At 44.2% G+C, this 15,578-nt stretch overlaps 1 protein-coding gene across 1 annotated transcript in view; it reads left to right on the top strand.

Moving 5' to 3' along the window:
* The window catches only part of KLHL6 (kelch like family member 6), a 55,408-nt gene extending 40,240 nt beyond the window's left edge, over positions 1 to 15,168 (top strand). The window contains exons 4-7 of the mRNA XM_017663162.3: positions 3,645 to 3,882; positions 8,050 to 8,252; positions 9,812 to 10,025; positions 11,271 to 15,168. Coding sequence (XP_017518651.1) covers positions 3,645 to 3,882; positions 8,050 to 8,252; positions 9,812 to 10,025; positions 11,271 to 11,572 — 957 coding nt within the window. The 3' untranslated portion in view covers positions 11,573 to 15,168. The remainder of the gene's footprint in view (positions 1 to 3,644; positions 3,883 to 8,049; positions 8,253 to 9,811; positions 10,026 to 11,270) is intronic.
* The last annotated feature ends 410 nt before the right edge of the window (positions 15,169 to 15,578 follow it).

The raw sequence follows: 15,578 nt of genomic DNA on the forward strand, positions 1-15,578 counted from the left end.
TGTCGATCTACATTTGATTTAGTAGTGGTAGCTGCTCCTGTGGGAGGGGTCTTTGGGACAGAGACAGTGCCCCTTCATTTCTCTGCCTCCTGAGTTTCCAGGGACCACCTTGATCTGTACCAAAGGTTGCTTTGACATGTGTGGTGTTGGGGGAAGCTCACCCCTGAGGACGGCTTTGTGGCAGCAACACCATCATGCCTGTTTGGTCCCTTAGCATGGGCTCTGCGAACAATGAGTAGTCGGTAAGGTGTAACTGTCGGCTCTATTTTCAGCAATCTGAAAATAAACTGGTTAGGCCTGATCATTGCGTGTGATTCACTGGCAAACACTCCCATGTGTCTGCAGCAAACTTGTATATCCCTGACTTCAGACTGGCATTTGACATGCCTTTGGGGTTAATAGTTTGCCAAATGTAGCTGAACTCACAGTTTGATAATAGTGCCACCACTTGGCAGTTCTGCAGTGACAAGTTACAAGGCAGGTCTCAGTACCCAGCCAATCCAATCAATAGGTGACTGTATTAGTTATCTATTGATGTGTAACAAATTATCCCCAAATCTAGTTTAAAACAACAGACATTTATTATTCTATAGCTGTCAGGAATCTACATATGGTTTAGCTGGGTTGTTCTGACTCAGAGTCTCTTGTGAAGTTGAAGTCAAGCTGTTGGCTGGGGCTGCAGTCACCTCAAAGCTCAGATGGGGTCGGAGGACCCACGTCCATGCTCACCCACAGGATAGTTGACACGCTGTTGGCTGGAAGCCTCAGTTTCTTGCCACATGGGTCTTTCCACAGCAGCTGGTTTTCCCCAGAGAGTGCCCCCAAAATTCAGAGAGAACAATAAAGATGAAAGCTGTGGTGCTTTTTAAACCTGATTTCAGCAGTGATTACCATAATTTCTGTTGTACTCTGTTGGCATAGAGAACAACCTTGGAACAGGGTGAAGGGAAAAATACAAGATGTTACTATCCAGAGGTGAGGATTGCTGGGGCCATTTGTAGAAGCTGGTTTCTACAATGATCTGGATTGGAAAAAAAATCTGTATGGGGTCCTGGGCTTCCTAGCTTTCCTGTTCATTCATTCATTCAGGCAAAATATATTTGTAGAAACCTACAAGCTCCATGTGCTGTTCTTGGTGCTGAGGATCCACTGGAGAATAAGAACTGTTCCTGCCATCAAGGACCTTACAGTACAGTATGGAGGGGTGTGACAAGTGCTGTAATGGGAAAGAGCAGGACTGTGGGAACATGCATAGGCAGTAGTGAAGAATGGTTTCCTGGAGAGAAGGACAAAGTGACATGGAAAATAATGCCAAGTGGCTTAAAGGGCAAGTGGGTGGGAGGTAGTGTGGGAAATTGGGGACAGGTACTATGGGAAAATGAAGACAGCAGGCAGGATCACAGGGCTTTCGGCCAGTGGGAGCAGAGTCTCCCACAGGCCAGGACTCAGGAGTGAGATGCTAGTCCCAGGAATCAGGGGTAAGACCATGGATAGTCCAGCCCACTGCTGGCCAGCAAGCTATTGAGGCAGGAGAGCAGGCACTGTGAAGAAGATGGGGGCTTCAGAGGGAGGCTGAGTCCAGCCCACTGCTGGCCAGCAAGCTATTGAGGCAGGAGAGCAGGCACTGTGAAGAAGATGGGGGCTTCAGAGGGAGGCTGAGGCCTGGCTCTCAGCATTGAAGTAAGGGTCACAGGGAACCCATTCTGGGGGCTAATGCTGTCCTCTCTGCACTGCCCTACAGTCCTTAATCCTCCCTGAAAGAGGTCCAGGTGGCTGCTTTGGCCATCTGGGAATAGGTCTTCCATAAGCATACCTGCAGAAACTTCCCCATGGAGCCCAGGGAATGGATGGAACCAGGAAGAAGGCAGCTCTTTCCCTAGTAATGTCAATATGCCATTTATGTTCCTACTACCGTGACTGTTCCCTGAGGGCTGTGCATGGGCTGGGTGCTCTGCCCATCGCTCTACATCACAACCTCAGAAATGCTCCCTATGACCTGATGACATAGAAATGACCACAGGCATTTATAGAGCTTGTGTTTCTTCTCCAAGGTCATGTGGCCATAGGTGGTGAAACCAGGACCAAACTCCAGTGTATTTGACTTCTAAACCTTTGTTCTTGCAACTCAGTTCAAATATCTGTAGTGTGGATTTCCACACCCCAGACTTTGAAGGGCCATATCCTTGACGCTGGGACCCAGGCCCCTAACCTCCCTGGCCACATGCTGCTCCTTTTTCGGTCTTTTCTCCTGAGTTTCTAAATGCTCCTGTGTGTCCGCCATCAGGATTTCTTTTCCAGAAGAAGTCTGGTAGAGAGCAAAGCCTGGGATATCATCAAGATATTGAAATCAATGTTCAGAAATGAAATTGCAGGATTCAAGGCTTCATACTGGGCAGGAGGCAAGAGGCAGGGAGTATATTTGATGGTAAACACATCTGGACTTAAGATAGCAGCAAAAATGACAGATAACCTGTATTGGTTATTTAAATATTTATACCAGGTCCTGGGTCAAACACACTATGTATATGATCTCATTTAATCCTCACAACAAATCTATGAGGTAGTTACTGCTAACGTCCTATGATATAATGAGTTATAAGAAATGCATATTTGGTCATCCTTATGACCAAATATGTATTTCCCAGGTATATTTGGTCTTCATCCACAGTTCCTGAAAACACTGCAGAGTCTTAAAGGTGAAATGGGTATTTTGTCATGTTAATGAGAGACTTTTCGACCCCTTCTCACCCAAGGGTCAGGGCTGGAGGTGGGATCAGCCAATGGCCAATTATTTAGTCAGTTATGACTATGCAGTGAAGCCCTCACGAAACCCATGAGAAGAGCTCTGCCCCCTCTCTGCTCTGCCTGCTCTGCTCAGTTGGATCCTGCTTCTTGGTAGGAGAGAGCTTCTGTGCTTGGGGAACCAGAATGCCTGCATGTGCCCCCGAGCCAGGCCCCCAGCTACACTAGGACAGACACTCCTTTATTCGGGACCTTGCCCTGTGTGACTCTTCACCTGGCTGTTAACTGGCATCCTTTATGAAACTGGTAAACCTAAGTATTTTCCTGAGTTCTGTGAGCCACTCTAGCAAATTAATTGAACCTAAGGGGCAAGTTGTGGGAACCTCCATCTGTAGTAGGTAGGTCAGAAGCACAGGGAACTACCCAGGGCCTGCAACCAGCATCTGGAGTGAGAGTGGAGGGCAGTCCTGTAGGATGAAGCCCTTAACCTGGGAATCTGGTGCTGTATCCAGGCAGATAGCATCAGAGTTGAATTGAGTTCTCCAACACTCTGCTGGTGTTTGAGAATTGCTTTGTGTAAGTATGTGTGGAAAGACCCCTTCCCACATACTTATGCACATTGGAATTGGGTCCAGGTACCCAGAAGGAGTTATACGGCTATCACTGCTGTGTGTAATATTGTACTGTTACACATGTATGTAGGGAAAAAATACACCATTGCATTTGATGTCAGAGATGTTATACATCTATATCATACAGATGATGAAATGAGGCTCAAGGAGGTGAAATCACATGGTCATGAAGTGACAGAGTTAGGGACTAGACTGGTCTGTTTGGTTCCACAGCCTGAGCTCTGAACCACTGTGTCATTCTGCCTTTGTGAACTCCCATTGGTTTTCCAGATCATTTCAGAGCGCACCAAGCCCAGGATGCATGAGTTCCAGTCTGAGGTGTTCATGATCATTGGCGGCTGCACAAAGGATGAACGGTTTGTGGCGGAGGTAACCTGCCTGGATCCCCTGAGGCGCAGCCGCCTGGAGGTGGCCAAGCTCCCAATGACGGAGCATGAGCTGGAGAGTGAGAATAAGAAGTGGGTGGAATTTGCATGTGTGACATTAAAAAATGAAGTCTACATCTCAGGTAAGCAGGAGCCACGTGATCCCAAAGCAAGACCCAGTGGCACATTGCATTTTCCAGAGTGAGAGCCAGATAATCATCTTAGAAGTAGTACTGTGAGTGGCAGTGATCTAGCTGAGGCTGGTCAGGTTCTAGAAACTGGGAGCTCAGGTGCTTTGATCTTGGAAACTGCACTATTACTTAATGATCTCAAACCTGGGGCAGTATTGTCCTAGGATCTGGGGTTGCAGGCAGACAGGTCCAGTCCTTCATGGAAAAGGCAAAAGGAAACTGATACTAGAGTTTATTACATGTCTGCTACACGCATCAGACACTGAGCTAGGCCTTGGGAATACAGTAATGAACAACAGTAAGAATAACAACGGGAATATAACAATGAAACAACTCTTTCTCCCAAACCAGACCCTTCCTCACAAATGTATGAGGTCATACATTTAGGTGCTCTGGTAGCAGCCAGCACCTTTTCATTGCTTACTTCTGAGTTGTTTGCTTTATTACTTACAATCACTCAGAGCCCGTTTCCCATTAATCCATACATTCCGTGAGAGCACTGTACTTCCAGTACCTAGCACTGTCCCTGGACACATACTACATTCTCAAGAAATAACTATTTATTAAGTGATGTAGTCATTTTGTAGCATCTTTACAGCATTGTAGATGAATTTACACTTCGGTAGCATTTAATCATTTGCCTCTCATATCAACTCTATGAGGTAGATTATTTTAATCACCAGGTTACAAACGGAGAAAACTCAGAAAGGTTGTGGAATGTACCTAAGGTCACACGCTGGTAAACGACAGGCAGGATTCCAACCCAGGTTCTCTGAGTCCTATCCTCTCCCCGTGACATTGAAAGCCACCCAACTCTTCCTGGGGGTCCAAGGGAGGAAACAGCATCTTTTCTTTTTCTTGGAGACTTTCTCTGATCTGAACTTCTTCCCAGAGCTGGCTTCCTCCAGAATCAAGGCATGGCAATTCTTCTTTGGACGTATTAAAACCATAGCTTAGGTTATAGCTTTCTTTTGTCTTGTAGAAAAAAACTTTGTAATTGTTGTAGAAGAGTCAAACAATACCAAGAGTGTGAAGTAAAATACAACAGTTTCTCTGTGCCGTTATAATCCTGTGTGTTTTAATTTTTTGCAAAAATAGGTTTATATTGTTTTAGAGTAAGTACTGCTAGCTGTTGTAACAAACCCTAAATCTCATAGAGTTACTCTAATAATCTCATAGAGTTGGGAGGAGCAGATCTGCTCTACTCAGTCATGCAAGGACCTAGCCTCCTTCCATTCTATGATGCTGCCATTTTCCACATGCAGCCTTCAAGTTTGATGCATTTCAGGAAGAGAGAAGAGCAAAACGAGTTGAGAAGACACACCTGGTCATAACAGCCTCAGCCTGGACATGCGGCCGCAGTTCTGCTCACATTCTATGGGCAAAGAACTAGCCACATGCCCTCCCTGCACCCCCATGTGTGAGCTCAACTCCATGCAAGTGAGCTGAGGATCATAGCTTAGCTGTGTGCCCAGGAAGAAAAGACAGGTTTAGTAATCACAGTCGATCTTTGCCACATACACTACACATGTTGTTTAACAACACATCCTTCCGCTTTTTTAAATTTCTGTTGCCTTTTAAAAAATGATACAGGTAATACATGAAAGCATGCTTGTTATACACAATTAAATCCATAGAAACTTGTATGTCAATTAACACTATTTTGGACACCATTACATGTTGATATAATGACTTTCTCACATGTATTAAGTGATATAATAATTGTACAGCATGGTGCCACCAAAGCACATGGTGAGAGCTCAATATCATTATTCTTTTCACCAACTGCAGGAAAGTCTACTGAATGAATGAGACACAATATTTTTTAGCTTTGATTTTCCCACTGAAAAATACTGCAATAGGCATGTTCATACACATTAATTTATGAACTCGTGTTGCTATTTGGAGAGATTCCCGAAACTGACCATAAGATAGAATTTAGAAGATATTCCTAAATTGTGCTCCAAAATGTACCAGTTTATGGTTCAACCAGTGATAAGTGAGTGTCCATTTTCTACATCCTTGCTAACACTTTTTATTATCAATAACATTTTTAATAGACTAGGATGTTTAAATTTGCCCTCTTGAATGACCAGTGAGATTGTGCATATTTTCATATATTTATTAGCTAAGTGTATTTATTTAAAAAGTTATCTGTTCCTACTCTTTGTTTTTCTAGTTGGTTGTCATTTTCTTATTAATCTTTTTGGAGTTCTTATTATACATCTTTTGCTATTTGTATTGCATATACTTTCTCAGACTGTAGTTATCTGTTAACTTTGATTTATATATTATTATGATTCCAGGTTTCACATCATGTTTAGAAGGCCCCTCCCTACCCAAGATTATTAACATCTTCTTCTACATAACCTCCAGTTACTTTGATAGCTTTTACATTTGAATTTTACGTGTAATGTGAAAGAGGAATCTTAATTTTTCTCTAAATTTTTTCACTTAATTTTTCTCTCAATAGCCAATTCTTCTAACACTAATGATCTCTATATCTGTTTCTGTGTTCTTGTTTTTAATTGATCAGTTTTTATCTCATCTTATGCTAGTACCACATTTTTATTATCATAGTTTATTAACATATTTTGATATTTTCTACAGAAAGCTCCCTTATTCATTCTTCTTTTTCAAAAGTTTCTTATAAATTTTTCCCAATTTACTCTTCCAAATGAAATCTAGAATGATTTCTTTAAGTTCCCTGAAAATCCCTGAAGGAACTGAATTTATAGATTAACTTGGGGAGGGTTGACATCTTTTCAATAACATGTCTTCTCATCTGTGCACATGCTCTGCCTGCCCAGCTAATCAGGTCTTTTACATTCTGAAGTAAAAATCATTGAGTTCTTTTTTCTTTTTATGAAGTTTGCATACATTTCTTTGAAAGTGTATTGTATTTTATAATTTTTGACACTACCTAAATGAGATCAATATCAGTGTTTTGAATAGAGACCTCGAAAAGGTACATAGCTCAACAAATGATGGTTAAACTATATAAACAAAAAATTCACAGAAGAGGAAGAAGTTCAGTCTCCCTAAGTGGTCAGGAAAAATCTAGCTGTCTCTATCAGGCTGTAAAACAAAACAAACCAAAAAAGCCTTCCTAATATCTGCTGTGGGTGGGGCCTGGGGAAAGGGCAACCGGACAGCTTCAGAAGGCTCCTTGGCAGCGCTTACAAAATTCGAGGTATGCCTGCCCTGCCCTTGACCTAGGAATTCCACTTCTGGATTCCATGCAAGAGAAACACTGACCCAGAATACCAACGAGTGTAACCAGTGATATGCATTGCCTCACCCATGTACGTTTCTAAGGCTGAAAACAACATCTTTTTCTTTGTAGTGGATGGTACTCTGTGCTCATGGGGAACTGGAGACATTAGGCCATTAAAATTTTTTATTACAGTCACTGAAAAAGTCAGTCCTCTTTTGTGTCAGCATGTCTCCCTAACTGAATTATGTATTTTCTCTTTATTAAGAGAGTTGTCTTGAAAAGAATATTTGCCAGCTCACTCTTAAATGACTTATTGTGAGCATCTCATTTTCTTATAATAAAAATTATTTTAAAATAGGACAACCCTCCCTCTCATATTTTTATACTAATCAGCAACATGAACTGAAATAATTTTATGTGATTTTTCCAAGTTTGTATTTGTTTAAATAAAGAATCAAACACAGAACGGAAGCTGCTTTCTACTTTGCCCACTGGCCAAGGCCCCACGATCCCACCCTCAGCAGTCCCACCTTATCCATCCTGCCTTACTTCCTGCCCTTCAGATGCACAGACTCCGAGTCCAGGCTCCTGCTGGCCCCCACCTGCCCATGTGGACTTGGGTACCACTTCCTGGAGCCTTCTCTGGCTCCACCTCATGCAGGCACCTCTTCTGTGATGCATGACACAGCCTGCTGAATGGCTCATCCCAGCCTGAAACTACCTCCTCTTGTGCCCCTGTGTAGGCTCTGTTTCCCCAACCAGGCCACACATACCTGCACAATTTCTTTTCTGTAGGGGCGGCCCGCCTGGGGATTTAGCACTTACAGACGTGGGGGAAGTTACAGGAGAAGCTGTGTTTCTGACACATCTGGTGGATTCTTAATGCTTTGTATCTCTTCCAGGTGGCAAAGAAACACAGCACGATGTTTGGAAATATAATTCGTCAATCAACAAATGGATACAAATTGAGTATTTGAACATAGGCCGCTGGAGACATAAAATGGTGGTGTTGGGTGGCAAGGTCTATGTGATTGGAGGGTTCGATGGCTTGCAGAGGATCAACAATGTAGAGACCTACGACCCCTTCCACAACTGCTGGTCAGAGGTATAGGAGGTTTTCTCTCTGAGTAACTCTGTATTATTACTTCAAAGCTTTTAAAAAAGGTATAAGCTAATATAGGTATGTGGTTTCTGCTCTCTCTGCTCCCACTGAGAACATTTTTGATGGCTCTGACTTTCTCTCCTAATGGGAGCCATTGCTTCAGCATTGCTAATCAGTCTGCAGAAATAACCTCCTTCCAGGCGGGGAAGCTCTGTGTGGGCATCTGTCCTGTCCCATCCAGAAGCCCAGATGCAGAGGTGGAGGCGGGGACCCTAACCTTGGTCTGCATGTCTGGGCCCAGGGTTCCTGTGTGCTCAGTCGCCATCAGCCCTTCTCTTCTCTGCACTGCACACACAGGGATCCTTCTACCACACTGTTGAACCCAGAATCATTTGGTAGTGTTTAGAATTCAGCACTTATTTATTTGTTGATTAATAATGGAACCATTTACATGCCTGCATGCAAGACTTAGCAATTCAAGGGGTAGATCATACTAAGGAAGAGGGTAAAGCAGTGCTGATCAATGAGCATAAAGTTTTGCAAGATGAATAAACTCTGGAGATCTGCCATACAACCTTAAGCTTATAGATAACGGTGCTGTATTTTACACTTAAAAATTTGTTAAGAAGGTAGATCTGATGTTGTGTCCTTAATAATAATAATAATAATAATAATAATAATAATAATAATAGTAATGGGATCTTACTTCCTGTATTTCCAGGTTATTTCTAATTTCAAATTTTCTTTCTCCTCATCAAATCATATGTCAGAGCATGTTACACTGTGGGGAGTACAAAACATGGTCATCATAGGCACAAGGCAAGGTAGCCAGGTCGCCATGGCATTCAGCCAAGAGTGTCAACCTGAAAAACACATTTAGGGAGCCATTAACATTTATGGGGGTACCCAAGATCTTCTCCATTCATCAAGTCCCATCATGGAGTTGCTCCATGACTCAAGTGGGTTATGTCAGTAGGTAAGACTCTTGGAAGTCCCTTTTAGTGTCCTGGCATTCGTAGGGCAGATGTATACATCTGTCTTAATCCCAAAATCTGCATGTTGCCCCAGAGTGGGAAAGTCTGCTTACCTGTGGCCTCCTGAGATCTTTATACCAGCTCTTCTTTGTAGACATAAGCACCAAGGACAATGGTTGGCACATAGTAGGCATGCAGTAAATATTTTTTGAATGAAAGAACACGTAAATAAATAGAATAGGCATGTTTCAGAAAGTCTTTTCTTCCAACATGGGCAGGTTTCATCCGTATAAACACTTACTCCTATCTATACTCCTCCTCCCCTGAGAGCTGGGCTCAGAGAAACAGGCTGGAGACATCCAACCCTCAGTCTGTTCTAACCTACCCAGAGCCTGGAGGGAGGGTGGGAAATGTGTGCCTTGATCCTCTCTTTGTCTCAAGGGGAGTCAAGCCCACAGGCCACCTTATGACTGCGGGCAAAGGCTGCCAGGTTCATGTCCCCCGGCTCCTGGCCTGTGTCCTGTGTGCCACTGCAGCAATCTGGGCGGTGTGACTGACAGCTTCTCCTGGCGTCCTGTGCCTCTGCAGGCTGCGCCCCTCCTTCTCCACGTCAGTTCCTTCGCAGCCACCAGCCATAAGAAGAAGCTCTATGTGATTGGGGGAGGGCCCAATGGGAAACTGGCCACAGACAAGACTCAGTGTTATGACCCCTCAACCAATAAGTGGAATTTAAAGTCGGCCATGCCAGTGGAGGCTAAATGCATCAATGCAGTGAGTTTCCGGGATCGCATCTATGTTGTTGGTAAGTGAGCAAATGGCTTCTTTCTGATCAGAATCCCCTACCCATGTAGCCACACAGGTACATCAGACAAGGCCCTCCTGGGAGCCCTGAATTCCTGAGTGATGTGGGTGGGGTTGGAAAGGAAAAGGAGGTGGGATTGGTCCAGGCATTGGTGGACTTCACATTGCAGCCTGGGAGATGGAAACAGCCCATATTTAGGAGACAACCAGATGGACACTCGGGCCCAGGGGAGGAGCCAGAAATTGCTGCAGGAACAAACTGGGTTTTAAGGCATTAGCAAATGAGCAGAATTTGAAATGTGGACAGTATGGTTAGTGCCCAATAAATGGCAGCTATCATTATTTCTTATTTTCTGCTCACAGTAATTTTACTCTCCCCATTTGCTTTGGGGCCTCTGAAAAGTTGCATTTAGGTGGAAGGAAAGCCTGGTTATCCAGACCACAGTCGGAATGTAATTGTTAAGGAGGATGGATCTCAGTCCTGATGACTCATTAGAATCACCTAGGGAGCGTGTTTACAAAAACAGTGGGGCTTCACCTGAGACCTGTGGTATCAGAAGGAAAGGATGCTGGCCAACAGTGCCAGGTGTTTTTAATGTGCAGGGGATTTTAATGTGCAGCCAGGATTGAGAACCACTGCTTAAGGAAATGTCAAGTAACTTGAGCAACTAAGAGCTAATCAGAGAAGGCTTCCCAGAGGCAAAATACAGGAACAGATTAGGAAGAAGCCCTTCTCTCCTGTGCTTCAGGTCTCGTGTGTATTTATAGTCAGCCTTGTGACTTTGCTTCAGAGGTCTTATCTCCAGATGGTAACTTGGGCTGGTGTCCAGGTCACACTCAGTCTACAGACAGATGGGACCGCCTCTGGTCACCACCAGGTACTAATGACTTCTGTGTACCAGGCCTTCTGCCAGGTGCTTTATGCCCACGACCCCTCAGATAGCTTGTAGCCACGACAGTCCTGGTGCTCATGGTTACGGATCAACAAGTGGCAGAGCTGGGATGACGAGCCAAGTCCCCCTATGCCCCAGGTGGTGTTTCTTCCAGGGATCAGGCTCAGGGTATGTTTTGGCAGCAATATGAAGCCCCTTGTCTTTCCATTCCCCCTGCTGGGAGAACCACGAATCTCCTCTTTGCATTGGCAAGCTGGTAGATGCGACTGAACCAGAGGTAGGATTTTAGCGGTTTAAAGGGGAAGAAAGCCAGGAAAACGGTGAAATGCCTGCGTGTGTCCCTTCCTCTTCAGGAGGGGCCATGCGAGCGCTCTACGCCTACAGTCCTCTGGAGGACAGCTGGTGCCTGGTGACCCAGCTTAGCCACGAGAGGGCCAGCTGCGGCATCGCGCCCTGCAATAACCGCCTCTACATCACCGGCGGGCGGGACGAGAAGAATGAGGTCATCGCCACCGTGCTGTGCTGGGATCCGGAGGCCCAGAAGCTGACTGAGGAGTGCGTCCTGCCCCGGGGGGTGTCCCACCACGGCAGTGTCACCATCAGGAAGTCGTACACCCACATCCGGAGGATAGTGCCCGGAGCAGTGTCCGTCTGACTGCGCGAGGGCGCCAGGGGAGCTGCCTGGAGGCTCGCGGGGAGCTGGACCGCCTGCCCGCTCCCCTGTCGCCCACGTCCATCCCACTGCAGACAGCAGGCTGGGCTGGAGTTACAAGCTGCACACCAGGGGCTCCCCGTGGCTCCCCGTGGGGGCTCCTTGGAAGGCACAGCTTTGGGACACTTGAGAGCAGCCAGGGATGTTTGCAGTGACCTACCTCAGGAGGGAAGAAGAATAATATTTAACATTCAGGACACGTCTGTCCCATGCCAGGTTCTGTGCCAGGCATTGTGTATCAATTACTTTAATCATCCTACTGACCTGGTGACTGGATATTCTCACTCCTGTTTTGCAGGTGAGGAAACAGTTTCAGAGAGACTAAGTGATTTTACTGCAGGTCACTTGGACTGCAAGTGACTAAGCCAGGAGTCTAAACACAGGTCTTTCCATTTCAAAGTCAGGGCTTTTTTCTGTCATGGTGTCTGTCTCAGAGCAGGAAAACAAATGGAACTGGCTCATTTTTTGTTCTGACAAGCTTGCTAAAGGACTCCCTCAGAGAATATTTATTCTTTATAAATAATCACATGGAACCCTTGGTGTTGGAATCTTGGGCTCCTTGTCAAGAGCGTCTTGTAGTTTCTTCCATCTGACGGCTCTGGGAGATGGGTCTGGGAGCACCTGTTTGCTGTGGAAGAGATAAAAGACTTATGTCCACCCCCCTCAAAAGCTTCTATTTTTTATGATTAGAAGAGGCTCATTTTGCACTAGGACTGTCATTGCCAGACCTACAGCACAGGCCAGGCCTCTTGAAGCCCAAGAGTTGTATTGCAAAATTGAAAAGGTTTTCCAGTGATTGAGAATACTATTTTAAAAATATGAACATCCATGTACTACTGGCCACCACGGGAAAGACTGATTCTTCTTGACAGAATACTTTATACTTTCTAGACAATGACTTGGTCCCATGTTCCTGAGACCCCCACTTCCTGGAGCCTTAGATTTAAATCCTTCTATTTGGTTTTTGGATCAGCTTGGCTCAATGTGGACTCAAAGAACAAAGTCTGCCCTTCACTCCAGGAGATAGAGCTTTCAAATGAGCTCACTGGAAATTCATTTAATCCCCAAGGTGGGAAAAGAGATTAAGAGATTCTGTTGCATATGCTGTACTCAGAAAGCAACCCCAATGGGAACAACATAGTGACTTCATTACCTGTGTGTTTGATTTGCAGCATATGACCTTAAATCTCTTTATACAGTTTTATTTCTTGGTAGATGTGACATACTGTGCTTGTACTTTGCAGCATTTTGGGGGCTTAGATGTAGTAGAGTTGATAATGAATTTAATTTTCATAGAAAAGTTTTGGTTAGAAGATGGTTAAGTTCAAAGAAGATTGAAAAAAAAAAAGACATGGAAAGTTACAAGTGAGATTTCTACTTATGCTTATATCATTGAAGATAAGTAGAAATGCATGTTGGCCTGTGCAAAGCTCTGTGTCTTAGGGGCAGGTGTGACAGTTCAGCTCCCTGCTAGGAAAGGTAAGATGGGAAAATACAAACATGCTTGTGGAAATTTAGAACACATGCATCACTTACTCTGAGCACTAAAAACCTTAATGAAGCCCTCAATTGAAACAATTTAATGTAGTTCAATTCAGAAAACATTCAAGGGGTTCTTTGTGTCTGTCAAGCCTTGGGGGCACCTATGAGTAAGACAAATCCACACCCTAGAAACACTCAGTAAATAGGTAAATAGGCCACTTGTCAATATTATAATTTTTCCTGTCATCAAGTTGGAGAAAAATGAGATGCATATGAAGTTATGAGCTGGAATCCATGTCTTTATTGCCCTTCCAAGTGATAACCTTGGGAAACTGTGCTCTTAGGTCAGTGACATGGCTATTACCTACCTGTTTGTCTCTTTTTGAGATCACCTTCAGAAACCATTTATAAACAGAGGAGAAATCAGTCAATTCCAAAGATGATCTCAGGGAAGCATCTCCAAAGAGGAAAGTCAGTAACACCACCATTGGCACACACAGAGAGGCTCCGCTCAGGAAGAGTTCCCTTGCTGGTGGTCCTTGGATGAGAGCAGTTAGCAGATTGCAGGCCCATCAGCAGGGCCACCCAGCACTGGGAAAGTGAGCATTTAGGATCCCTGTGATATAAACCTGGTTCTGCACACAGGATCTAAGTTTCAGGCTAGTTAAGAATACCTAAATGGGAAAGATTCAAGGTGATTTTTGTACCACTGGATATGCAGGAGAATTGTGGTAAAATCTTGGGTTCCTGGCCCTAAAGAAATAGGGATTCTCAATAATGGCATTCATTAGCAGACAGATACTTCAATTAAGAATATCTAGAGCTCTGTACTTGAAGCTGCCAGTCTGTAGCTTTTAGGGAAAAATTGTTCATGTAGTCTGGGGAAAACTTTATAAGTATGTAATAGGATTTAAGCTTCTAGGACTAGCCAGAGTTGGAAGCTCTTAAAAATTTATTTCCATTCACAGATAAAGAATCAAAACTCTAGTTTGCAGGAAATTAATTGTCATAACCCATAGCACCAGTAGGGGGATGAGACTGATTGGTGTCCAGTTAACCAAAGACAAAGGGCTCTAGGACAGAGGCTGGGCATGTGGGATGTCCTGGCACAGCAGACTGGATCTTGAGGCAGGCCTTGTGGGTGCTCAGAGCACCCCTGCCCCAGAGGGAGAGGAGGACACGTTTAAGGACAGGTCTAGAAAATGTCAGGGGCCCTGGAATTGTGAGCATGACTCCATCCTCAAGAAGGGTAAGGGGAGAATAAGGAATAAGGATTCCAAGTAAGTGGGTTCCAGGAGGAACCCTACTTCTTAGGCATGAGGCACAAGTTAGAGCAGAACTAGCAGTCAGACCCTTGTGGGCCCTCCCAGCTGCTTTGCTGGGTCTCCCATCTTCCTGGACCTAGAGAGAGTGAGGCCCCAAGGCTCTGGTGGGGTGAACCTGTTGGGGAGGTTAAGGGACCACAGTAGCCAAAGCTAATATGAAATGGGCAGGGAGCTAACCTCACCCAAACATCAACAGATAAATGTTCTCTTCCTAGCTTTCATCACATTCTGCAATCAGTGGCTTCAGAAACACAGACGTGCTCTCAGGGAAATGCAAATGTCATTTGCTTAAAGATATGGAAGTAAAGCCTTGCTATTTATAAAAGTCCTTGAGGTACAGTTGTTATTTACTTATCATACTTGATTTTGAAGAAGAAAAATACTCAGTAGTATTTTGAAAGTGGGTTAACACCAGTAGAATTTCTTATGAAGTCCTAATGTGGGGTTGCCAGTCATTTTCCCCTTCATATCTTATCTGTGTGTTGTATTAGGCAGAGCTCATAATTTGGAGAGTCAAACTTCATGGAAATCCAGAAATATCTCAAATATGGCTACTGCAAAACCACTTATGACAGGTCAGATTTTCATGTTATTGGTAAAAATAGTCCGCACTCAGTTAACCAAATCCTTTAAGCATTTTGGTTACATGATGTTGTATTTTCTTAAGTGACTAAACTAAGGACTTTGTTTATAGGTAAATATACAAATAAAGTTTTTATTTATTCAATAAAATGTGTGGAATGGATAAGAATATGTTGTATACAACACTGGGTGAGTTTTTTGTTGTTTTTTGCTTGTTTTGGTTGATACAAGTGGTATCTGAATAGAAATTAATTTAGGAGGTAGAATTGAAACATTTCAGTTGGTTCAAGAGGATTTAAATAGAATCATAGGATAAGACCAATCAGATTTGGTTCATTGAATGGCAAAAAGGTAGCCATCTTTTCCCTCCCTAACTCCTCATTGCCTCTCTGTGCAAACATTTATCAACCCGTTTGTGAACTGTGGGAGACTCACACCCTGCCTGGCCTTGCCCCTTCCTACAGGAGGCCCCTTCTAGGTTTCTGCTTTCTGGTCTGACCTCCCCTACCTGCCTCTACCGACATCCCTGAATTGTCTCTGAAGCCAGTATCAGACAGACT

This window comes from Manis javanica, chromosome 3 (genome assembly GCF_040802235.1).
Source record: "Manis javanica isolate MJ-LG chromosome 3, MJ_LKY, whole genome shotgun sequence".
Classification (NCBI taxonomy): Eukaryota; Metazoa; Chordata; class Mammalia; order Pholidota; family Manidae; genus Manis; species Manis javanica.